We start from the raw sequence: 25,750 nt of genomic DNA on the forward strand, positions 1-25,750 counted from the left end.
AGCTGAGAGGCTGTGGGCCATCCTGCTCACCGCCTGCTGGGAGCCTAGAAATCCAGTTAAAGAAGGTTTCTAGTAATTTATTGCGCGTGTAAAATATAAAAAATGCAATTTGCTTTTATCCGCGCAGGCACATAACGGTGAGAGGGATATTAAAACTAACGCGTCCAGGTATCCGCGGTGGTCAGCCTGCAGGATTAAACTAGTTGAGCCGTTTAAAAGGATGACAGTGGAAATCTGTCCTGGGGCAGGTGGAGGCAAACTCAGGAGAAACTCTGCGGCTCCCTGGGGCTTTGTTGCACAGGTAAAGTTAACAGAGCAGAGGTACAATAAGAAGGATGGTCAGGATATAAAAAATTAGGAGGCTTCGCTGCAAATATTTCAGGACCTTGGAGAGAAGCAGCCGGTGGGTGCAGTACCGGCGCAGAGGCGACAGGGGGCGTCCATTCACAGTAAATAGAGAGACGGTGTGATTGAGCCCAGGTGCAATAATCTTTTTACAATCTTACATCACTGCAAAATTTTAGGCTTTCTAAAGCTATAGAGCCATGTGAAAAAAACAACACCGTCTCTTCAAGAACATCTGATGCCTTTATTGCTTTTTCTAAGCTTTTGCAAGATAAATATAGTAAGACAATACATAGAATAATCATTCCCTCTATACAGAGTTTAACAGCAAAACACAGGATCACACTACACTATCTAGGGATGGGAATTGATCCAATTATATTGATGCCGATGCAGGTATCGACTCTGCTCATCAGTCTGCTTCTTTGTCGATACCCAGATCAATTTTCTGTGTGGAAAAAAAGGACGCCTACACAGCAGCATCAGCAGCTGTTTGAACCCAGTGTGGATGGAATGAGAGAACATTTGTTATTTGTACAGTGTTAGTTTTCATTTAGGAGAAAAAATCTGCTGAGCCTGCCTGCGTATTTAGTTTCATTTAACAGACGTGCTGCTTAGTTGGGAAGCAGTGGCACTCGTGTGTAGAGTCTCAAAGTCCTGGGATTAAAGCCCATGTGGTGCAGAGAGATGCTTCAGCTTAATTGCTGGTGTTTCCACCCTCACAGTACTTGAACTTATTTTTTTAACAGACATTTCAAGCTAGCAGCAATGTTGTCATCTGTCTCCAGGAAATGAAGCTACGCTTTGGACCGTTTCTTCCTCTCATGACCCAATCATGTTGCACGTTTCCAGCGATGTAGACGACTGAGTTTGACATCATTGCTTTTCAAAGTGCGACTGTCAGGAAAACATGCTGATATAGATAAAAGGAACTGATTTGAATAAGCTTGGAGGCATACAGTGCTGACAGATTATAAAATTAAGAACCGATTCCCATCCCTAGAGCCAGCTCCACCTGTGGCAGATGCTACAATTTTAAGAAAAAAGAGCCATATTATTCTAAAAGTGCTCCGCTGCTTGATAGACAACGCAGCGATTAAAGTGACTAAGGGTGCATGAATAAGCAATTCAAGCCATCATTTCTTGTCCTTCTTAAATGGAAGATGATAATAATTCAACAAAGATTCAAAATGACAAAAGCTGCCGGGTGAGGCAGAAGCTTATCAGGATAAATTACAACCAAAGAATGAGATTTTGTTGAGCCTATAGACACTTCTTAAGCACACAGACATCATTTAAAAACCTCTTTGCATTGATGTGACAGCTAACAGATCATTTAAGACTCCAGACTACTCACAGAACAAAACCTCACTGGTCTTTCTGCCTAGCCATTAAACACTGGTTTCACTGTTTACTTAATCTGTGCATACAAGTTTAGTATCTTTGGAGGCTTAAAGGAATATTTTAATGTTTTGGAAAATACACGTATTTGCTTTTTTGCTGAAAGTTACATGAGAAGATTGAAGCCAATTTAAACCCCAAAAGTTTCTGCTCTCGGTCAATAAACAGTCCGGCAAGAGACCCTGCGGTAGAAAACAAATCAACTATTTCACACTTTAATTTTTGTACGACTATATAACGACTGTATAACATGTTAATTATTGTGATTTAGAGGTGCTGATAGATGTAATGCGTTACCTTTGGACGGAGCCAGGTGAGCTGTTTCCCCTTTTCCAGTCTTTATGCTAAGCTAAAAGGTGTGAGCTGTGGTTGATCTTCTCATCTAACTCTATGCAAAACAACATATTTTCCGAAATGCACTATTCCTTTAATATATAGACGTTGCCCATACGTTGAATAATCAAATTGATCCTATACGTATATGCATTTCACAATTGCATTAATCCCAAAATCTCCCAGTGAAGACAAAAGACATTTCCCTCATATGAACTCCAGAAATTGAGTTTCCCTTACACACATGTAGGGGTGCCTGGGTAGAGAGTGTAGGAGGCAGAACATGATGTGGATTACACCGTGGTAACAAAGCCGGTTTCTAGTTTGCTCATAAACATCCAAGTTTCTTGCCGTTTCTTGAATTTGTCAGACAATTTTCAAAAAGTTCCCAAATCATGTTGTCGCTCTGGTTAGACATTTTCATGGCTGTCTTTGCGTAAATGACCCTTCTTCTTCACTCTCAGATGTTTGTTTTCTTCCGGTTCTGAGCGTGCTGCATGATAGAAATGTCATCAACGCGTCCACTTGCTTACTGTGAATTCTTACACTTTGGGTGCAGTTGGAGATTACACAGACTTTGCATCAGGGAGCTTGCAGGGTGAAGTCCATTTATCCAACTAATTAGGACATTTGCATTCTCACATGCAGCTCCGCCAGGTAATTCCTAGATCATCTCAGGTTTGCAGTGCATGTGTGGAAGGGACTAGAGTAACTATTAAAACAGAAAGTGGTGCATGAGATACCAGAGGTATAAACATGAGGTTTGTCAAAAACATTATAAATAAATAACTAAAACTCACAGTAATTTGCCCTGAGATATAAGAACATAGTGCAACTTGACACCTTTAGGGACCAGTATCTCCACCAACTCCTGGTCAGCCTCTGGCGCCCCCCCCCCTACTGTCTGGTCTGACTCACTGTGTTTACAACTGGTCTCACGCCTTGTTGTCTCTACTGAAACTGCCCCTTTGCCCCCTGCTGCTGCTGCTGTCCTCCATCCTTTGGAGGTAACTGACTGGGGTCCTCTGCAAAGGGAATTGCTGAGGAAAACAAGAAGGAAGACACAGTACAGTTCATTTCTCAGGTTTCTTAGGCAGTACCTCATCAGTGGTATTAATAAAAAACAGGATACAATACATGCGCTCTTAACATTTCTGCTGCTCAGCTAACCTGTTTGGTGTACCCACTTTCCCTTAATCTGCCTCACACTTATTTATAGTGACTTCCTACATTTTACAGAAGACATTTTGACGTGTCATAGTAGGAGAAGCACTGATGTAAATAATTAATTGAACTTGTTAATCGAATCCTTTAGTTTGGTGGTCCTGGTATTGTGCACACTGTCGTTAACATTATCAGTAACACCTTTGCTTCTCCTACAACGAGTCAAACGTCAAAAGTCTCAGAGAAAATGTTGCAAATTGTTGAAGGCTTAAAGGGGCCTTTCTCACAGTGTTGCCACAGTGGGCTATTAGTTGCATATTATGGTCTTTCATTAATGGTTATTACTTTGAACAAGTGGGTTATTAGCAATAATGCAGTGAAACTACTGTTCAGGAGGTACAGATGAAAGATGAGACTCTAATTACTGCACACTGTAAGAGGAACTTCATGGCTTTCCTCTTGTTCATGTAAAGCTGCAATAACTGTTAGGGGGGCAGTGGAAACACTGACATGTTAAAACATTTTAAGATAATGTGGCGAAGTTGCCTATTTACACATCTAACCGATGTGGTGTCACGTTTCTGTCCACTGCTTTGGTTTCTGAGGGAAGTATGAGTCTCTTTAGCTGCAAATTGTTTCACAATGTTTATCAGCGAGAGTCCAAACGTGTCTGTCTGCTGTTTGGTGCTCTGCAAGTAGCGTATGGTTTGTTTAAGAGGGTTTTTTTTCTGAAAGAGAGAGAGGGAGTGAGAGCAGTGATAGTGAAGCAAAACAATAAAGTTGTGGAGTCATTTGAACACAAGCAATCATGTGATCCAATATTAATAAAAACAGTGACTACAGCTGCTTAAAATACAATTTGCAAAAACTCAATCAGCTTCACTCACGGTTCTGAAACTGCTGCGCTGTATATCTGGTTAGGAGGATCCCAAAACCCTCAATGAGAGCGAGCAAAATCCCCCCCATCATGGCAGAGCCCATCATAGTTAACGGCCCACCTGGAGAGAAACACAAAATCCACTAAATTACACAAATGGAGTTGATGTGGTCATTTCATTGTGATGTACGGACTTCCTCTTACTGCGCGCTGCCAAGATGGCCCCAGTCAGTGCACCGCTTGTTATAGAGTTCCATGGATCCTCTTTCCCTCTGAGGCGAACTAAACCACAGTCGATTGTGGAGAAGAGTCCCCCCCATACAGCAAAGCTACCTGCAAAACCACCAAAAAGAGACACGGTATGATTTTGGTTTTAAAGCAAAGAAAATGCAATAACTGGGCTCAAGCCAGTCAAATATAACAAACCCTTTTATAGTTAAATCATTTAACGTACACAGGAATGATACCATTTAACTCCAACATGTGCCATAAGCATATAAAGACTCAAAAGAGCTACAGGAAAGAAAGCTTTTATTTGTATAGCACAATTCAACAACTAGGTAATTCAAAGTGTTTTACATAAAGGTAATTCAAAGTGTTTTACATAAAACATTTAAAGCATTGGAAAATAAAAAAATAGTAAAAGAATACCTCCCCACCTCCAATCTGTGGAGCTCTTACTCTCACTGCGTTTGCACTTCCTCTCAGTCTGTGGCCGACACCCTGAAACATTAGAGCACTGTTGGATTCTGTCTTTAACACTTGGTGGGAGTTGGAGCAAATAATGATAATGATTATTATTAGAATTATGTGGTGAACTCACTGCAGGGGCATTACGAAAGCCCTTTATCGCCTGGAACACCCCTCCCCCTATTGCACCCATGGTGAAAGCACCCCCACAGTCATCCACTACCCTCCAGGGACTGCAGGGACACATTAAGAAGGAGGAAGAGAGTTAAAGATAAGATAAAGTGGGTGATGTCAAAAAATTAGACGTTCTTTAACTTTGTCGAACACCAAAAGCACACATCTGTACCACTAAGCCATTCAAAATAGTTTCTGTTTTTCCTGGGGGTCATTTAAAGCCGTAACCTTCTTCTGCACCTCATAAAACCTTTACATATTCCATATTTATATTTATGTATGAAGCGTCTTATTTTCAGTTTTATTTGTTTTGTATGTTTGTGCTTATGTAAAGCACTTTTGAATTGGCTTTGTGTCTGAAATGTACTGAATAAATGAACTCACCTTGTCACATTTAGTTCATATTTTACTTCTATTCTTATTGTAGTTTTATTTACCATCATATTCATTTATTACTTTTTGACTGTACTTATTTATGTCATTGTGCTGTTGCAAGACCTCTGGGGATCAATAAAGGCTTGTTTCATCCAGGGATTCTGTCCCAACCACTGTATGTAACGATATCACACTAACATCACAGTCACACTCCTGATTTATCTTTAATTGACAGTATTGAAGGCTTGCTTAAATTCACACATTTAAACTGAGCAACATTTGATTTTGGTTAGATTTTTTTTATTTCAAACGTGTAAAAAAAACTGAAAATTTCACAATATTAGACAAATAAAAAGCATAGTGATACATGAATAACAAATACTTAAAAATACTTTTATTTTTGACATGTATACATTTATTTAATCCCACCCCATCTCCATAATTCACTGTTAGTTAGTTAGTTACAGCTTTTTCGTCATACATTTATTTTTATTTCTTTATTATTATTTATTTTTTCCAGACTTAAATTTTGTTCTAACTGTACTTAACAAGTATCTAACAGATACAATTTATTTCTCATATATTCCTATGGAATATATATTATAATTTATTTTATTTGATCAAAAATGATTATTATTTATCTTATTGATATATTTTAGTATCCAAAATATAAATTAATACAAATAAATATATAAATAACAACACATAACAAATAATATTATTATATTATTATATTATTATAAAATAAAACCAGAGTGAAAAAAAGGAAATTAAGAAAGAATAAATAAAAATCGAAATAAATAAATAAACAACACTAACATACAATATTACAAGAGGCACGTGTGAATTGTATTTAAGGATGTATTTAGCTGTTTACCAAACCTAAAACTACATATTATTAGTAAGTAAAGGGTTCAGACTGTGTAACTTACAGCTTTATCTCTTTATGTCCTTCAATAAGCTTCACTCGCACTACAACTTCAGTATGACATTAAAAAAAAGACAAAATCATGTCTGTAGAAGAACCAACGAAAGGGAAATGTTTAAATCTCACCAAGGTTCACGGGCATACTCCTCCATGTTTGTTGCTGTCGTCAAGAGAACGGTGCTACGTCATCACTGTGCGCGCCGTGTGCCGTTTTAGGGAAGTTGTTGGTGTCTTCTCTCCTCGAAGATCAGAGAGGCGACTTCCTTAAAGAAATAGGTAAGGTTGACTTGATGTTAATTAATTTAATTTTCTATATAGGTGTAGGTGTTTTTAGTGTTTGAGTGTAAGTGTTAGTTTAGCGGTATTTACGGGTGTGTGCGTTGCTTTTGAAAACCCAGCTGCTGCCGCTGCAGCCACCAAGCGGGCGGTGCAGTCATTGAATGGAAATAAACGTGTTTACCGTGCATTAAAAGGTATATTTAGAAATGCGGAATGGCCCTATTATTCATAAAGAAGATTTTGTTCAAGCCCGAGCAACTAAAAGTAGCCCAGCAACAGAAGCAAACGTTTCACACTGAGCCAGAGAAGTACAAAAGCATGCGGAGGGGAGGAATGACCGAGCTGAAATGACCCATTTTATTACCATCACTGAATTCTTCTCAGTCGTGCTTCAGGGTTTCTTACACATCAGGATCACTAACAGCAGACTCACAGCAATGTTACTGTCGGACCGTAACGGCTCTGCTGCATTCACGTTCAGCCCTGTTGCTTTAGGTGGAAGACTAAACATGACCTAGTTCTCAATAAATGAATAAATATTGTATAAATAAATAGAGGAATAAATACATTCTGAAATAAATGAATGAATAAATAAATAAACGGGGCCCGAAATACAGAAATGGATGGAAATGCAGGTGAACAAAAAAGGAGGAAATAAATTTAAAGCATTTATTCATGTATTATTATTTTTATTCATGCATTCATTTCTTATTTCTGTTTTTATTTATTTATTAAGTCATGCATTTATTATTTATTTACGCATTTATTTATTTATTTCAGTTTTTATTTATTTCTGCATTTATTTATTTATTCCTGTATTTATTTATACATTAATTTATGCATTATTTATTAATTTATTTCAGTTTTTATCTATTTATGCATTTATTTATTTATTCCTGTATTTATTTATACATTTATTTATGCATTATTTATTAATTTATTTCAGTTTTTATCTATTTATGCATTTATTTATTTATTCCTACATTTATTGATGCATTATTTATTAATTTATTTCAGTTTTTATCTATTTATGCATTTATTTATTTATTCCTGTATTTATTTATACATTAATTTATGCATTATTTATAAATTTATTTCAGTTTTTATCTATTTATGCATTTATTTATTTATTCCTGTATTTATTTATACATTTATTTATGCATTATTTATTAATTTATTTCAGTTTTTATCTATTTATGCATTTATTTATTTATTCCTGTATTTATTTATACATTTATTTATGCATTATTTATTAATTTATTTAAGTTTTTATCTATTTATGCATTTATTTATTTATTCCTGTATTTATTTATACATTTATTTATGCATTATTTATTAATTTATTTCAGTTTTTATCTATTTATGCATTTATTTATTTATTCCTGTATTTATTTATACATTTATTTATGCATTATTTATTCATACTTGAGTCATGTTTAGTCCACCATAGTTTCCAGGCGTTTTGACTGGGCTGGCCCAAGTGGGGCACTGACTTATTGAGGGGTGGCATGGAGTGTGGGAACGCACAAGTGCTCGGAAGGATACTGATTTTTTCCCCATATATCATGATACCGGTGCCTTGCTGAAACCATTGCTGTGAGTCTTAAACAGGCAGCAAAATATCTAATGTTGTTCGCCCTGAAGAGCACTACGGTCAGGACAAGCTGTGAGTTTTTAACAGAGGACCCCTATTAACTGTATACTCTTCTTAACGGTTATAACTTTGAACAGAACAATTAATAAATCACAACTTTAACATTCAAAAATACAGTCACAGAAGTAGTTTTGAAGTGCTGCTGGGAATTTAAACTGTTATTTTAATGTTGCCATATGTGTAGTTTTGCTGTCCACATCACCAAAAACTACCAATGTTACATATATTTTTACGTTTTGAGTTAGATTCAAGATTCACTTTATTGTCCCATATTGTAGGACAGCCACAGGGAACAGAGAACACCAAAGCACATAACAATGAAACAATAAAAAACTGGAAAATAGGCTGTATATTTCCTTATTGATTTCATTATATTTGGATGATTGGGTAAGTATAATTGAGCCACATTTGTGTATCCCTGCTTCCAGCTGCTAAAGATGGTGGATGAAGGTTTGCCATCCTGGTGGCCTCATCATCATCATCATCCTCCTCCTCCTCATGAGTTAATCCTCCCTTCTTTCTGTTGCAGGATGCCTTTACCCGCGGCACTGCTGGCTCGCTTGGCCAAGAGAGGGATTGTTAAACCATCAGACCAAGGTAGTGAAAAACCTTTTACAAGAAAACCCTATGTGCATAGCATTCATACATGTTTTTATTTTCTTGTGTCATTAACAACTTTTCCCCTTCAATTCATCCAGAGGTAGATGAGGAGATTATTGCTGAAGATTATGATGACAACAACGTAGATTATGAATCCACCAGAGTGGAGAATCTACCACCAAACTGGTATAAAGTGTTCGACCCTGCTTGGTACGTAAGCGTGAGTTCTGCAATAAGTTGTTACTGTTGACTGACAGACTTTTACACACACAAGCATTTTTTTAAAGAGTTCCTAGATTGTTAAAATCACATAAAATAGTGTTTTATTTTGCTCAAATATGTTTATTATGGGGTCAAACTGTAGAATTACGCAGGAAGCCCAACGTCAGTCTGGCACTGAAATAGATAATTTCAAAAGGTCACACTGGGTTGGTACTTTTCTCAGAAACATGAAGCATGATTTATATAATGAGCAACATTATAAAACTAAATTGTCATTTGGGAAAATGACGATTTACCTAAAGAAATAGGGTAAGAGGTAGTCACTACACTTTCACCGTTGGATTAAACATTTCATAATGAGTTTTAAAACATGTGATTATTTCATGGTTATTTTATCATCTCTTATTTATTTGATATTGAGCACTTGTGTCTCGAGACATTGTTGAAGCCACTCTGTTAATGTATGTGTATATAGTTATTATATTATGTAGCATGTTAAGTAAGTCATACTGCCTTTTGGTGTTTGTATCCATTAATGATTGAAGTACTACTGTGCAGAGTTTGTAGTGTATTTTTAATAATCAACTTAGTTTAATCAATTTTCCATTGACATTATTCATTATTGATTACTAAATAAGTTATTTCTGCATATTTTTTCCCTTCACGCTCCAGTGGTCTTCCTTATTACTGGAATGCAGAGACTGATCTGGTGGCCTGGCTGTCCCCAAATGACCCAACTGCAGTGGTGACAAAACCTGCCAAGAAAATTCGAGGTATGACATTAAAAAGCCTCCATAAGGTAACATTTTTAATGACGACATGATCGATCATTGCAGTCATGTTCGACTCACAGATGATTGCCAGTCTGATCATCATTTCGCTATAAAACTCAGAATGCAGTTTGTTTTGATGTATTTTGTGACTGTTGCCTTTATTTTTTTTAAATTTTACAGCTGAGGGAGGAGAAGAAAGAGTCGAGAGGCCGTTTGAGAAGCCGGACAGAGAGCGAGAAAGAGACAAAGACCGGGAAAGAGAACGGGACAGAGAGCGAGAGAGGGATGAGGTGAGGGACAGAGACAGAAGAAAGCCGAGGAGAGAGGACATAGCACCATACAGTAAAAGCAAAAGAGGTAATGTTTTACATCTGCATCACATGACACTAACATTTTGCTGTTTACATGAATGGATGTTACATATTTGTTTTTCTTTCAGGGAGAAAAGATGATGAGATGGACCCCATGGATCCAAGTGCTTATTCTGATGCTCCAAGGTACAGTATGACAGTCATGGTAATCAAATGTACGCAGTATGAAGTCAGAAGAGACAGACGGAACAAAATAAAAGCATTAGAGGCCCAAATAGTCTGACTTTCAATCCCCAGCATGGGTCAAGCTTACAATTCCCATAATGTCCATTAGACCCCTCCCTGTCTAGAAACAGCCACGTCATTTAAACTCCACAACCCTGTTTGTGACGCAGGCTCTGTTATAAATAAGAAAGCTCCAAGATGCAATTATTTTTCTCTGACATGACAAAGCTTCTCCAAAGCCACAGAAGACATTATATAGTCTGAGAAGTACTAAATATGTAGCCTGGCATCACCTCTCTGTTCTTTTTCGTTTTCCAATGGGAAGTATCAATGGGCCTCTGTAATGCAATTGGATAGACCTACAACCATTTAGAGCAATGAACAGGGTTCCCACACAGTTTCCATTTCAAAATTCAGGACATTTCCAGACTTCGCGGAGGATTTTTCGGTCAATATTTAACATCTGAATCGTTAGATGCTTATGTCATGAATGTTTTTAAAATCCAACTTTTAACACGTATGTTAAATTCTGACCATGTAAGACATTTTTTACCTACGTACTGTAGCTCATATAAGTGAATGAACTCCAAACCGAGACATGTTCAATGCACAGCATTTTATTCAAGCTAAATGCTAAAATAATTAAATGAATAAGTGAACCTGTAACTCTACAGACAGGAACAGTAGAGATGATAATTAAATGAATAAGTGAACCTGTAACTCTACAGACAGGAACAGTAGAGATGATAATTAAATGAATAAGTGAACCTGTAACTCTACAGACAGGAACAGTAGAGATGATAATTAAATGAATAAGTGAACCTGTAACTCTACAGACAGGAACAGTAGAGATGATAATTAAATGAATAAGTGAACCTGTAACTCTACAGACAGGAACCGTAGAGATGATAATTAAATGAATAAGTGAACCTGTAACTCTACAGACAGGAACAGTAGAGATGATAATTAAATGAATAAGTGAACCTGTAACTCTACAGACAGGAACAGTAGAGATGATAATTAAATGAATAAGTGAACCTGTAACTCTACAGACAGGAACCGTAGAGATGATAATTAAATGAATAAGTGAACCTGTAACTCTACAGACAGGAACCGTAGAGATGATAATTAAATGAATAAGTGAACCTGTAACTCTACAGACAGGAACCGTAGAGATGATAATTAAATGAATAAATGAACCTGTAACTCTACAGACAGGAACAGTAGAGATGATAATTAAATGAATAAGTGAACCTGTAACTCTACAGACAGGAACAGTAGAGATAAACATTAACCAGGAACTACAGAAGAAAACAAAAGTCTGTGCTTCATTGGCTTTAGACGGAGTAAACATACTGTAAATAAAAACTAATAAAAATAAATCAGAAATAAAATGTAGATGACACATATGGAAAAAAAATCAATAAATGACAATCGCAGACGCATTGTAAACAGTAACCATGGTAACCCGACCCCATTCTACAGCCAGCTTGATTAGTTTCATATCATCCACAGGTCGGCTGTGCTGCGTTAGTAAACTTGTTTAATTTGTATAGATTCATATATTTTATTTTAGAAAGTGAGATAAAAGTCTGGAAACAACACAAACATTTTTCCAAACCTATCCAGACCTGGAAATGACTCAAATTGAACTCCATACTTTTACAGACTGCGTAGGAACCCTGAATGAAACGATGCGGCCGAGTCACAAACTTCCTCACATTACAGCTAAACAGTAAAAATTGGCAATAGAGGAACAGAATCCTGCTTAATCTTCGATGAGCGCCAACTAGTTTGACAGTTCCATCTGCCTGGTAAGCTGAGTTGGATCTAACAACGGCAATAATATAAGTGACTATGATGCTCCCCTGTCAGTGATCGGCTTAAACCCGCCATACAAAAACAGATAAACGGCTTTATTGGTCAGTCAGATCTAAAGCTGCTGGAAATTTGAGTGAATGGAAGAGGGTCCAGACGTACCTGCATGAGCAAATGAAACGTGAGCTTTCTAGGCTCCTAAACATGTCCCCATAACTAATTTAATGTGTTGAATTGGTGGAGTGATCCTTGTGAGCTGACTGCATAAAAAACATTCATCTTTTACAGGGGAACGTGGTCAAGTGGCTTGCCCAAGCGTAATGAAGCAAAGACGGGTGCAGATACCACAGCGGCTGGGCCGCTGTTCCAGCAGCGGCCGTACCCGAGTCCAGGAGCCGTGCTTCGGGCTAATGCTGCGAACCAGATACCCAAGGAGTAAGCTGAGCTCCCCGACGCAGCTGTACAGTTGTCTTCCCTTTGCTCAAAGGTTAACATGTGTCATTAGACATAGCTTGTGTTTTTCATTCTGAAACATGTCTGCAGAAATTGAGTGCTGAGCTTTAACACCACCAGTGCATTCATACTCAACCATGTAGAACAGTTGTAAATATGTTTTTATATGACGTAAAGATTGACATTCTTGTTGTTACTAAAGCCATTAGTGGACTTCATTTTCTAATAAATGGAAAGATTACTGTGAAAACGACTCACTGCAACTTTTCTTTATGGGGCTGTGGTAAATCTTGGAAAGAAAGATCTGTACAAATAAATTCTTGACAATGTTTTATTACAAAATTGCAATGCTTTAAAATCCTTTTTTTTTTTTTTAATCACAAAAACAACATTTAAGATGGGATGAAACAGGACAGGGAGAGTGTGGATCAGTGGTCTGTTGCTCCTACATATTGACAAATGGTGTCATAATCCAGCGTGAACACTTTCTCATCATGTCGGTCGAGCTGGACCATCGCTCTGCACTTATTCTTGTCCCGCTGGAGAATACGGCCGACCTGTGCAGACAAATGTACGCGCTGTGTTTAGTTACAGTACAAACAGGTACACACATGCTGCAGGAAAGGGGATCCTTTGCTTACCTGTCCTCTCTGCTCACCCAGTACAACCATTATAGAATCATGTTCACTTTTTGGAATAATGGTTTCCAGCATGTCCTGCCTCACATCTGCCACGGAAAGAGGAAGCATTTTCTTAAGTTACTATGGCAACACTCAGGGATAAAGTGATTACCTATTCACGAATAACAGGGTTCATACAAAGGAAAATGTTTAATTTTAACTGATGTGTTTTCAAGGTTAGGAATATGCTTGAGTTCAAATATAAACAAATTCTGTTTACAAAGACTGTTTCATGATTGCATTTATAGTAACTTAGATGTGATGATAGTCTGGTTATTTTTGTTTAGGTGCCTTGAAAGTGCTACAAAAAGCGCTTGAATTTGACTCTTAAAAGCTGTAGAAACGTTTTGACTGAAACAGCACTAATGACTCACCGTCTAACAGTCTTCCCTCTTCAGTTCGACACACACAGGTAGTCGGTGTGAGGACATCCTCCACACACATCTAGAAGAAAACATGGCTGATCTTAAAAACTTTGACAGACACCCAACATTTCTAATTATTAAAACACTTAGTTTCACTGAGTTTAATATATGGTGCAATATTTCATATGTTTTCGGGTCTGGGCAGCACTTTTGCAGCCTTTTTAAGGGTATCTTTTTTAACTGCTCCTATTTGGGTGGTAATGTAACAAATCCAAAACGATTTAACACAATGTTTACCTTTGAGTTGTAGTATCTGCCCCCTTTGAAAGCTTTGTCTATGAAGCGAACTTTCAAGTCTCTCTGGAGCCAGGAGGGGGGAGCCGGTGGCCGCCTTGCCTCTTTCACTGCAGGCTTTTCTCTACAGAGGAAACGTAAGAAACACAAACGTACAGTACTCACTCACTCATAAATGGAAATGAGAACTATAGCAGTGTGTTAGCATTTATAAAATAGTACAATTTAAGCGTATACCCGTCTTGACTGGATTCTCTGTATTTCCTCTTCCTCTCATCTTTTCCTCCATCTCTTTCGGAAGACTTGTGTTTTACCTCGTCGCCATTACTTCGCTTCTCTTTCTCCTCCCGTCTCTGTTGCTCTTTCTCCTTCTCTTTGTGGGCTCTACTGAGGCGGCCTGGTTACCAGGAAAAACCTGATTAACATGGTGTAAAGTAAAATATGGCACCCAAAACATGGACACTGTAGTGTTGTGTGTCAGTGTCCAAGTGGTGTTTTTATTTCTACTCTCTTATTACTGAAAATAAAGTTTGTTGTTTTTTCTTCCCCCCACACAGATGCTGAAATGTCAGGAGACTTGAGACAAAGACTGTTTAGCCTTGCACAACTAATGCTTCAACTAACAATTATTGACCTCATAGAGGCATCTGCCAGTTATCTTCTCCATTATTGTTTTGTTCCTAAAATGTCAGGAAAGGCCTCTCGTGGTTTCAAAAAGCCCAAGTTGATTGTTTTGTCTAAACAACACTCCAAAAAACAAGCAATACTAAATTAACTAACATAGAAGGGTTCATAAATATTCATGTTGAAAATAAGTTAAATAATGAATTATGAAGTGTTGCAAACTAAATTTCTGTAAATCACTAAATCAATTTAGCTGTACAAACAGCAGTCGGCTTCAGAATTGTTCCTTTAACTGGAAACTTCCGACAGCCATCGTAATGTGGAACTAAAAGTTTGTGTCATATTGCCTTTGTCATTACATATAACTGTTTTACATGCGTCAAATAATACACATCATGATGAGTAAAAATGAGTGTCAGGGCAAACTGAATTTTGGCATTTCATGCCCCCTAAATGTTACAAAAAAGGGGTGAAATATCATCTCATTTGGTATCCATCAGCATCCAGATCATTTCCCACACATTTCAAACTTTTTCTATTTCCTTTGTTGAGAGTTACTCACTGAGGTCTTTGCTGTTCTTGTCGTACTCCTTGCGTCCAACTAGTTTAATAGCATACTGGCTGATTGTCGCAGACCTGCCCCCGATAGCTAGCTTCACCACAACTCGAGCGTTGTCTGCATCAACCCCTTCAATCTGCAGTACATAAATGAAAGTCATGACAAGCTATTCAGAGAAAACAATACCTATAAAAACTGTGTGATATGAGATAAATGCATGTCAACAGATGATTATTAAATTAAACACTTTTCAGATCAACCCTACCTTGCCATACAGGTCTTTATGTGCCCCTGACTCCACCAGCACACAGCCGCCTGGACCCATCACTAGTTCCTCCTCCTTCTCTCGCTCCTCACCTGGCTTGGGGGGACGCTTATGTCTGGTGGGCTCTAGATCCTTTATTGCTGAACGATCCGCTCCAAGACCCAAACCTTTAGGGCGCAGCTGGTGTTCGATTGGCTTCACATGTCTGAGCAGACAAGAGAAAAACAAGAATTAAATCAATAAACAAAGAGATGGACAGGATGTAAAGGAGGCAGGAGGTGGATGCAGTTTGAGACAAACATGTTTTTAGAAACAAGCTACTCAGCTTCTTGAGAACAGATATAAGTGTGATCCTGTCAATTGCTTCTCCTTATGGAAAAAGGAATTACATTGAATGTTCAGAAATGTAACTGGTTTTCAATCTAGTGTGGCAACTAATGATACCATTCGTTATAGATTAGACTGCTGATTGTTATATAAGTAATCATTTGTAAATTAAATATTTAAAAAAAGTAGCGAGAAATGCTCTTCAAACATTTGGAGAGCACAAGCCCACATTTGAAATATCTTGTTTGAGTCGACTAACAGTCAGAAACCTAAAGATATTCTGTATAAAGAGGTATAAAAATTAGAAAAGTAGAAAATCCTCACATTAGAAAAGCTGGGACTAATCAGTCAGTTGACCAATCAGTTGTTTCAGCTCAAATTCAAACACCGCAGCGGTGCATGTTAAGCATAATGTTAAATTAAAAGAGAAAATGGTAACGCTAAGGGCCAGTTTGTTACTTACTGTTTAAAGGTGCGTCCAATGCCTTCCTCTTTATTCCAGCCCATTCCTTTAAGCATAGCGAGTCCATAAGCGTCAACAGGAACGCTCTCATAATCTGCCTCTGTCGACTGACAAACATACAGTGATATTATATTTTTGAAAATCAAGAGACATAAGCCTCCTTTACACATGCACTGCAAACCTGAAATGATCTAGACATTACCTTTACTGCAATGCTGTATGTGAGAACGCAGATGTTGGAATCGGTCGGACATCAAACAGTGTTTACACTGCCTGCTCCCTATTACAACGTCTGTGTAATGTCTGAGCCCATGTGTGAATAGAGCAGCTCATTGTGTGCTGAATTCAAAGTGGCTTGGAAGGAAACAAACACCAGAGGGTGAAGAAGGTGCGTGATCTAAGCAAAGACAGCAACGAAAATGTCTAACTGGAGACACAACGAGATTTGTGAAGGTCTGTCGGAGTGCGTCGACTCCAAAATCGCCTGACAAATTCAGAGAATGGCAAGAGACTCTGTTGTTTATGACCAAATTATAAACCTGCTATGTGACCGAGGTGTAATCCCAACCACGTCCTGCCTCCTGCACACTCTACCCAGGAGACACCCCTTGCCTAAACAAAACACAAGCTGGGATCGAAATCATTCCTTCATTCACTCACTCACTATTCCCTATATAGTGTTTACTAAATAGTGCACTATATAGGGAATGACCAAACGAGATTTCGGACACTACAGTGGAATTTTCTAACAAATCATTGCGTCAATACAAGCGCCGGATGTATTTTTAAGGGAAGCGGGTGCATCTAGCATTATGTAAACAAACTCAGCCCGGTCGGACTGAAGTCACCAGACAGCAGCCACAGCAACCCTCATCAGAGCGATGGACCTGCCCATCTCTGTCTCCTCCGCAGAAGGCTTTCCTCTGAGGGAAGCTGGGAGCCCACTGTATCAGAGCAGAGCTGCATTAAAATCAGCTCTGGGGCACCGCGAGCAAGTTTCCACTGACTCTCATGTTCTGACAGTCACATCTGCAGTTAGAGCAGATACGGGATGACATTGACGAGGCGTGAGGCCTCTGAAGAAAAGAACGGACATCTGATTGGTGACCTGCATGTCTCTGGGGAGACTGTTGACGCCTGTCTGCCACCCAAGCCTTACTGGACTGACAAAGGCATCTGCACCCATACGCATGCACACAACTGTGTATGCACACAGGGGTGTTATTCTACTCAGTGGACCGTCAGCACTTTCACACACTCAAATTTCAATCAGCGTCAAAGTAGCCCATCTACCAGATTTTTTTGTACTGTCAGGTATTTTCATATTTTCACTGGCATGCCTCTCTAGCAGATTATATTGTGATCTTCAAATCTGACACCATTTAAAGAAATTGACAGTTAACTAAGGGCCTGAGAGCCATTCACTCCTCAAACTGTTATACAAATGCTCTTGAGCAAGGCAGCCAACCCAAGCTGGGAACAACAGAGAGCGTACTAAGTAAAAAGCATAAAAGCGACTCCCAGGTGTGTGTGTGTGTGTGTGTGTGTGTGTGTGTGTGTGTGTGTGTGTGTGTGTGTGTGTGTGTGTGTGTGTGTGTGTGTGTGTGTGTGTGTGTGTCTATTTCACATGAACAGAATAAAAAAAATATTGGAGTTGGAAAACTTTTTCTAATTTTTCATCTTGATGTGAAGTCAAGAGAATAAAAAATCACCAAATACTACAAACAGCATATTAGAAAGAGCCCAATGTAGCAACAAGTTCATGTGCTTTGTTGTGTAACTTTGCTTGAGATTAGAGAGTGTGTCTGTCACATAACTGATGTCCATACTTACAGATTCAGGCCGTAGATCCACCTTTACATGATCTCCATCCTCAAAGCCGTCAGGTACTTTATTTTGCATCAACAGGGGGATGGCGAGGTTTGGGTTGATTTCTGACTGAGAGCCATTCTGCCACTGCTCAAGCTGTCTCCGGGAATCTACAAGCACAAATTAGAGATGTGTGAAGGAGAAGTTATGATAACAACAGCCTTTCCAACAAGCACGCACACACACACACTAAACCACATCTTCTTAATGTGCACACCTTCAATGAGTTCTTTGACAGCCTGTGACTCCACAGAGTCATTGTCTTCGGTTGTTTCTTGTGTTTTTCCTCCACTATTGTTACACTCTGCGGTCTGGCCCGCTCGGTCCACCTTGTGCCAGCGATTCTTCTGGATCAGGGGGATGATGAGCTCTTTGGGCTTATCGGATGGTTTTGTACTGCAAAACAGAGGGAAGTTAGCAAGGTGGCACTCAGTGCTGCTTCAAAACAAGATTTACTTACTGTGGCTAAATGGCTAACAACGTGTAATAATTGAACTGTTAGCTATTTAGATCAGAATGGAAAACTAACCGTTGCGCTTATGTTAACCTAAGTGGTTGTGTCAAAGTCTGTTCCCGAATCAGATCTATTTAATCTGTGTTTGAGTGTAATGTAACTAACACTAATGAAATCTGTCTCTCACAGTGACACTACATTTGAAACACAGCCACCATCAGGGACGATCAAAGGGGCCTGGTGTCCGGGTGGTCAGGCTTTAAAGCAGATCCACCAGTTATCGCCCAGCTCCTGTAGAGATTGACCAGTCTTCCAGCTGATTTCCTTGATTATTTCCAAGGAAAGGCCCTTTATGGTGGTTCTGATGAGAGGAAAACCATGATCTACCATCCATACAATATCACCAGGGCCTTCCTCCTCCTGGGTGACGATAGCCTGAGTTTGTGGTCAGCAAGGGTTTACTTAGGCATATAAGATTTTTGGGAGACTTATACTTGCCCTTGTTCTAATTTCTTCCACTAATGCATCTAGTATTCCCCGGCTGTATTGTTTTGCCTTTTTTTCTGAAAATATAAATTAACATGAATGCAACGTATTATTAGCAAATATAAGTTTGTGAAATAAATAAACATATACATTTACACAGCCTGCTTCGTATCTCTTTCAGCTATGGGGTCCTTCTTGGCCTAAAAAACGTTGAAGACGCTGTGAAGCATCGTGAAAGACAACTGGTTGGGATTATGGATAAAGTTTGGTTCGGGTTCAGGTAATAAATAGGAACAGACTTCTTACGTAGCGCCGGTATGTTTACGTAAGTCAGCTGGGAAGTGACGTTATGTGACGTTAAGCTGGAAAAGTAGCCGTTACGCTAATGATAACCAACGGAATGTCAGTTAGCTGGAAAAGTAGCCGTTACGCTAATGATAACCAATGGAATGTCAGTTACCTGGAAAGGTAGCCGTTACGCTAATGATAACCAATGGAATGTCAGTTAGCTGGAAAAGTAGCAGTTATGCTAATGATAACCAATGGAATGTCAGTTAGCTGGAAAAGTAGCCGTTACGCTAATGATAACCAATGGAATGTCAGTTACCTGGAAAGGTAGCCGTTAGGCTAATGATAACCAATGTAATGTCAGTTACCTGGAAAGGTAGCCGTTACGCTAATGATAACCAATGGAATGTCAGTTACCTGGAAAGGTAGCCGTTACGCTAATGATAACCAATGGAATGTCATTTAGCTGGAAAAGTAGCCGTTACGCTAATGATAACCAATGGAATGTCAGTTGCCTGGAAAAGTAGCCGTTACGCTAATGATAACCAATGGGATGTCAGTTACCTGGAAAGGTAGCCGTTACGCTAATGATAACCAATGGAATGTCACTTAAACTAATTTATACATATGATGCCCCGGCCGGTATGTTAGCATTAGCATCCGAAGCCTAAGGTTACCTTTGCAGCTCTTTTCTGTCAATTCCGGTCAAGTAATCTCTCTCATCTTTCTTGAGTCCAGCGTCGCCTGTCGAAGGTTTAAATTTGCTAACTGTTTTAGTAAAACCAAACGACACCGCCGTGTTTTTTCTCTCCACTTGGTCCCCAGAAACCACAGATTTCGGGGAACCTGTATCTTCTCCGTGCGACGCCATTGTTGTTTGGAACCCACAGAAGTAGTTTGAATTGCATTCTGGTAGTTGTAGTTTTATCAGCTAAGCTGGCTTTGTTCCAGTCTTCACAACGTACCACAAATCCCGTCATGCATCAGTTTTAAGGGTAAAACGACACATTATAGTTAGTATATGTGGAGGACTAAACAAGTCTCAATGTATAAATAAATAAATTCTGAAATGAATGAATAAATAAATGCATGAATAAATGGGACCCCTACCTCATTGCATGTGGACATACTGTAGAAATAGACCTACAGAAATAAATACATTCTTAAAGCATTTATTTCTGTATTTATTTATTTATTTATTTATGTATTTATTTATAAATGTATTAATGCATTTACTCATTGAGACTTAAGTTATGTTTAGGCCCCCATAAGTACAGTATGGATTTGATAAAATAAATGTGATTATAATCCACAGAAAGAAATACACTTCACTTATATTTACAAATAAAACAGGATAGTATGTGTTTTCTTGATAATATCCAATAATTTAAGTATAAATAAATAATTAAGTATTTATGTGGTTTCAATTGTCAAAACAGCGGTTGCAAATTTACAGGTTAATGTGATCATTTGTTACAGAACTGAAAATTTCATTAATTTATTTTAGACACTTGCATAATTTAGCCTAGTGTTCCTACTATTCTTTGCAAATAATTCCAGATTTTTGAAGAGTAGGAATTATTGGGGTGTTCAGGCTCATGTGTCCATATCACTTGTTACATAGTGAACAATTGCCCCATGTGCGTCATTAACGCTTTAAATTCACTCGCCGCATCTGTACAAACAGTGCAAATGAGTCTAGAAAAACCCACGTTTTAAGTTGGTTCTCACGCCTTTGAATGCTTATTATAACTCGTAAGCGAAAAGTGCTGCTGCTGATGCAGGTAGGCTACAGGGTGGGAATAATAAGGGGCGGTGCTTTTAACTCTTTTTATTCCCTCCCCTTTGTGCTCCTTAACTTCCCGAGATAACATTCTCCTTCGCCTTTTATTATAACGTTTCATTGCTTCAAAAGTGCCTATTAGGGGAGCAGGATCATCACCTTGAACACACTTCCTATACTGGACAGCAGCCTTTATCAAATCCGATCTGATGTTCTCCAATTGACGCTCCGCGCCCTGAAAGCACTGCGCCTGCAGTTCAATGACACCTCTCCCCGGTCACAGCAGCGACGCTTGTCTCTTATCTCGACTGCTGGAACAGAACCAAGACATGCTTCCGTAATTAATTCATCAATTAACCTGCACGATCCGCCGAAGGAAGACTCTAAGGGAAGGATTTGACAAGGGGGGAAGCGAACATGAAGGTAAGACATCCTTCCCATAGTCAAATGAAAGTCCTGCACTAATTGTTGGTTTGTTACTCCCCACAAGTTAAACACGTTTGGATCCACCCTCCACGTTGATTTGCCTATAGTAGTGCAGCAGCTGCTAAATTTATAAGCGGCCGCTGTCAGATTTGCCAGATAGTGCGTGTGTGTGTGTGTTTGTGCGTGTGTGTGTGTGTGAGAGAGAGAGAGTATTTCCCCCCTCTCTCTCTCCTCTCTCTACAAGATCGACGCGGCTCTCTGAGCATCACTGTCCAAATATCCCGTCAGCCGTGCGCATCGCCTGACTTTCTCTGGGATACGGTGGTCCCATAGACTCATCACTGCATCCACACACACTGCTTTTTCTTATCACACACCAGGCTGCTGCACCTGCACCTGCTGCTCGTCATAACAACTCGTATTTATTTGACCTCAGGCATTTTTATTTAACCTCAGTCGGGTCGATGTATATAGACGCGTTCAAACGGATCCTCTTTGAAAGGCTGAACTGCTTGAAAAGAATGTGTGTGTGTCAGCGCCAAGGCAGGTCAGTATTTTCCCTAAATAGAAGAAATATGAGAATCTGTTGTGTGTAACCCAAGTGTGTGTGTGAGAGAGACAGGGTGTGTGAGAGACAGGGTGAGTGAGTGTTCATGTAAACTAGTCAGTGTGTAGGAGAGAATGAAGAATGTGGGTTTGTGATGATGGTGGCGCATAGATCATACAGGGATAAGAGGGTGGTTTTGACATGAACTTTGCCTCCTTTAGCAGCAGGTGCCCGTGCATGTTTGTTGCATGAACTCATGATTAGGTTTGAGAAGTTTTAGACCTTTTTTTTGTTAATCTATAATGGGGTTTTTTGTTTTAAAAAAAAAGGTAACACAAGCCTGTGTTCGCTGCACCTGAGCCCATTTTGCCATAAGAAATAGACAAAATGATCTCTGTAGTTCATGGCCAGGTGTGTGTGCAAGCATGTGTGTAGTGTGCCTTGTTGCTCTGTATATACGTGTGTGTGGTTGCACATCCAGCTTCATGAGAACCAATTACATTTTTGGAAAGTGAAGACATTTTGGCCTGTGTGAGGGTTACTTGGTTTTAAGGTTTAGTGTAGATAGAGTTAGGTGCAGGTTAGTTACGAAAACGGGTTGTCGTAGGCATTTATTTGGATGGTTATGGTAAGATAAAGGGTCGTGGTTCGGGGGCTAGGAAGGGGCTAGGAAATGCACTGTGTCACTGATGGTCCTCACAATTATATAATTACAGGGGTGTGTGTGTGTGTCTGTGTGTGTGTGTGTGTGTGTGTGTGTGCGCATGTGCAAGTGCGTGTGTGTGTGTGTGTGTTCGCTGTTGCTGTTTGTTTAGGGTGTGTCCATGCTCGCTACAGGGAGCTCGTTTTAAAGTGATGGATGTTTGACCCTGACTTAATAGTGTGCATTGCTGTGGATTTGGAGAGCACAGTCAAGGTTATGCTGTAATAATGAATCAGTAATTTGGTAGAAGAAAGGGGGAGACATGTGGTGTCACTGTCCACACACACACACACACACACACATACACACACACTGCTCTGGTCCTCACACTATTTGCGTTTTCCTCCGCAAGGCACCTGTTTTGCACAATTAACTAAGCAAAACCTTTTCGGTGTCATCCTGCATCTTCATCCTCCTTTGATTCCAGTTCTCAGCCCAAGTTTGATCCACCAGTAAGTGGAAATGCATGTCGCGTACGAACACGACTCCACACTCTCGCGACTCCACACTCTCACTGCTAACGAGAGGGGAGGATGAAGTGAGGTGCATTTCTCCTCCTGTCGTATTTGCGTGTCATCTGGGAGTTGTTGATTGTCTAATTATGTACCTCCTGTGTCTTTCGGCATCATGCATATTAATGCTGCTGTTTTAAGGTGTGGTGAAAACAAATCATGCATGTGTGCGTGTGTGCGTGTGCATTTGTGCGTGTGTGTGTGTGAGCTGAAGGCAGTTTACCCTTGACAGGGCAGGGCTACGCAGACACACTCTCCCATCTGTGGTCCAAACCTTTGCTCCCAGCCACTGCATTTAGATTCTGCAGTTGTAGCCTGCTCTATTCTTAGTTCTCAATTGTTCATGAAGAGTCTGATATGAAACAACAACAATATTCCCATGCTGGAACCGCCACTCGTGTCCCTGCCTCTGTGCATCGAGATTCAATTTGGATTGGATAAGCCGCGTTAAGTGGTTAGACTCTGACTGAGGTGGCCAATCAATAACTAATCAATGATAGTGTGTGGGGTTACAATTTACACAGTGCCATATTTGAAATGTCAAGGAGGCAATGAATCCATGTATCCTTGAGTCAGGTCTGAGTTGGACAACTGGGATCAATATCAGGTGGTGAGACAGGCAGCAGGAGCAGGCGAGGGTCACCTTCACCCATCCCTACTGAATCAGCAGAATCCCTCTTACACACACACACACACACATACATACACACACTTGGAGGCCTGCTTAGGTTACCAACTGCGACCTCACAAAAATGCCCATTACAGTGAACCGAACCTCCCCTTCATTTCCTCATGAATAATTCATTTTGTTTTTATGATTTCCGCGAGTCTTTCATAAGGGTACCGCACCTTCCTCTGTGTTGATTCTACTATTTTATCCCCCTTCAAAGCTGCCGCTGGCTCTAATTCCTGTATCTTTTTAAATTTCCCTAATTTCCCCATTTCTCTCTCTTATCCATAATCGCTGTTGAGAAGTTGATTCGCTCTGTTTAATTAAACTGCTCTCTCTCCTCACTCTCTCTCTTTCTCTGTCTCTTGCTGATGAGAGCCCGTCTCTGATGGCAGTGAGGGATGTAATGCTTCCTGGCAGATTGAGTAAGAGGACCTGTTGTTACAGTGGTATTCCTCAGAAGAGCACTGTGTACAAAACACGGCCTGCTAATGTGCCCCCTGGCCTGACCTTGATCCTGTGACGTTATAAGATACTGTTTGATGTCCCCAAAGAGAACGTCACTGCTATCCTATCAGGTGTGTGTGTGTGTGTGTGTGTGTGTGTGTGTGTGTGTGTGTGTGTGTGTGTGTGTGTGTGTGTGTGTGTGTGTGTGTGTGTGTGTGTGTGTGTGTGTGTGTGTGTGTGTGTGTGTGTGTGTGTGTGTGTGTGTGTGTGTGTGTGTGTGTGTGTGTGTGTGTGTGTGTGTGTGTGTGTGTGTGTGTGTGTGTGTGTGTGTGTGTGTGTGTGTGACTCAAACAATGTTTTAATCATGCACTAAGTCCCTTTGTATGCAGTCAATACAAGAGCAGCTTTAATAAAAATCACACACTAGAATAGATTGTGGATTTATTGATGGCGTGCAGAGAATGGCGAATGTACTTTTCATTCCCCGTATTCTTATCAGCTTTTTCATGTATTGAGTTTATATCGAGGGAGAATTGTTTCCGTGCGTGTATACGCCACCGTTGTATGACAGAGGGAGATATTTTGTGTGTTTTTTTTTCAACCCACAAGCATTTAATCTTTTATTTTTAAATCTGCCACTGATGTCTGTTTTGTGTCGACCACTCTTGTGCCCTAGATTTGAAAGTGAGTGAGCATCAGGATGCTTTGGTGCACCCCACGGTGCTCGCACAGTTTGGTGAAAATGTTCGGCAGGAGAGGTCAGGGCGCGGATGTCAGATAAGACGGCAAAGTCGGAGCTGTGAGATTTCTTGTACATTTAACGTCTGTCTGCTGCTCCACCAGACTAGTCGTTTAAGGTCACTGGTTATTTAAGACGCCTTACTTGTCTGACCTCCAACAACACCCACGGGAGGATGCTTCAATTTGGTGTTCACTTTTGTGTTCGATGGGTTCAAGTTAACTGTTTGTTTTCCTCACCTCTGAACTTAAACACCTTTGTAACTGGAGAGCTAACTCAGACAGGTCAAGATTTCCGTTATGCAATCCTTGTTTCTAATATTGGGTGGAGATGCTTGAAAGTTTGATGAAGTTAAGCTTATTTAAAATTTATCCGCAACTATTCTGATAATTTATTAATTGTTTAAGTCATCTTTCAAGCAGAAGTGTTTCACCTTCACTGGTTGTAGCTTCTCAGTTATGAGGATTTGTTGGTTTTCTTTGAGGTTTTGGACAAAACTAAACATTTGAATACATCACTTTGGGCGTTAAAAATTCACAATGGACATCTTTATGTTTTAGCTCAATCAATTATTCAGAAAAGTCTTTAAATCAAAATGTACTATTTATTTGAAGCCTGGAACAATCC

At 39.5% G+C, this 25,750-nt stretch overlaps 4 protein-coding genes across 4 annotated transcripts in view; 2 read left to right on the plus strand and 2 right to left on the minus strand.

Annotated features, from left to right (window-relative positions):
* Window positions 1-3,018: 3,018 nt before the first annotated feature.
* On the minus strand, window positions 3,019-6,439 carry timm17b (translocase of inner mitochondrial membrane 17 homolog B (yeast); the record flags this gene model as incomplete). Its single annotated transcript, XM_083919890.1, has 6 exons — window positions 3,019-3,119; window positions 4,131-4,241; window positions 4,325-4,453; window positions 4,780-4,843; window positions 4,944-5,043; window positions 6,414-6,439. 6 exons carry the CDS (start codon window positions 6,437-6,439, stop codon window positions 3,031-3,033), a joined length of 519 nt encoding a protein of 172 aa, XP_083776016.1. The 3' UTR covers window positions 3,019-3,030.
* A 45-nt stretch (window positions 6,440-6,484) lies between these two features.
* pqbp1 (polyglutamine binding protein 1) lies at window positions 6,485-12,830 on the plus strand. The gene is made up of 7 exons (XM_083919944.1): window positions 6,485-6,563; window positions 8,750-8,817; window positions 8,919-9,030; window positions 9,715-9,815; window positions 9,996-10,172; window positions 10,255-10,312; window positions 12,458-12,830. The coding sequence occupies exons 2-7, from the start codon at window positions 8,751-8,753 to the stop codon at window positions 12,606-12,608; spliced, it is 666 nt and encodes a 221-aa protein (XP_083776070.1). The 5' UTR covers window positions 6,485-6,563; window position 8,750; the 3' UTR covers window positions 12,609-12,830.
* Window positions 12,831-12,986: 156 nt separating this feature from the next.
* gpkow (G patch domain and KOW motifs) lies at window positions 12,987-20,170 on the minus strand. The gene is made up of 11 exons (XM_083919683.1): window positions 19,974-20,170; window positions 18,286-18,464; window positions 18,033-18,178; window positions 16,200-16,306; window positions 15,410-15,614; window positions 15,148-15,280; window positions 14,199-14,358; window positions 13,965-14,085; window positions 13,677-13,746; window positions 13,264-13,349; window positions 12,987-13,179 (listed from the first exon to the last, which is right to left on the minus strand). The coding sequence occupies exons 1-11, from the start codon at window positions 20,165-20,167 to the stop codon at window positions 13,051-13,053; spliced, it is 1,530 nt and encodes a 509-aa protein (XP_083775809.1). The 5' UTR covers window positions 20,168-20,170; the 3' UTR covers window positions 12,987-13,050.
* Window positions 20,171-21,969: 1,799 nt separating this feature from the next.
* magixb (MAGI family member, X-linked b) overlaps window positions 21,970-25,750 on the plus strand; it is a gene marked incomplete at its 5' end in the record, with an annotated part of 44,351 nt that continues 40,570 nt past the window's right edge. The window contains one exon of the mRNA XM_083920490.1: window positions 21,970-22,052. Within this exon, the coding sequence (XP_083776616.1) occupies window positions 21,970-22,052 (83 nt within the window). The remainder of the gene's footprint in view (window positions 22,053-25,750) is intronic.

This window comes from Echiichthys vipera, assembly GCF_963691815.1.
Source record: "Echiichthys vipera genome assembly, chromosome: 9".
Classification (NCBI taxonomy): Eukaryota; Metazoa; Chordata; class Actinopteri; order Perciformes; family Trachinidae; genus Echiichthys; species Echiichthys vipera.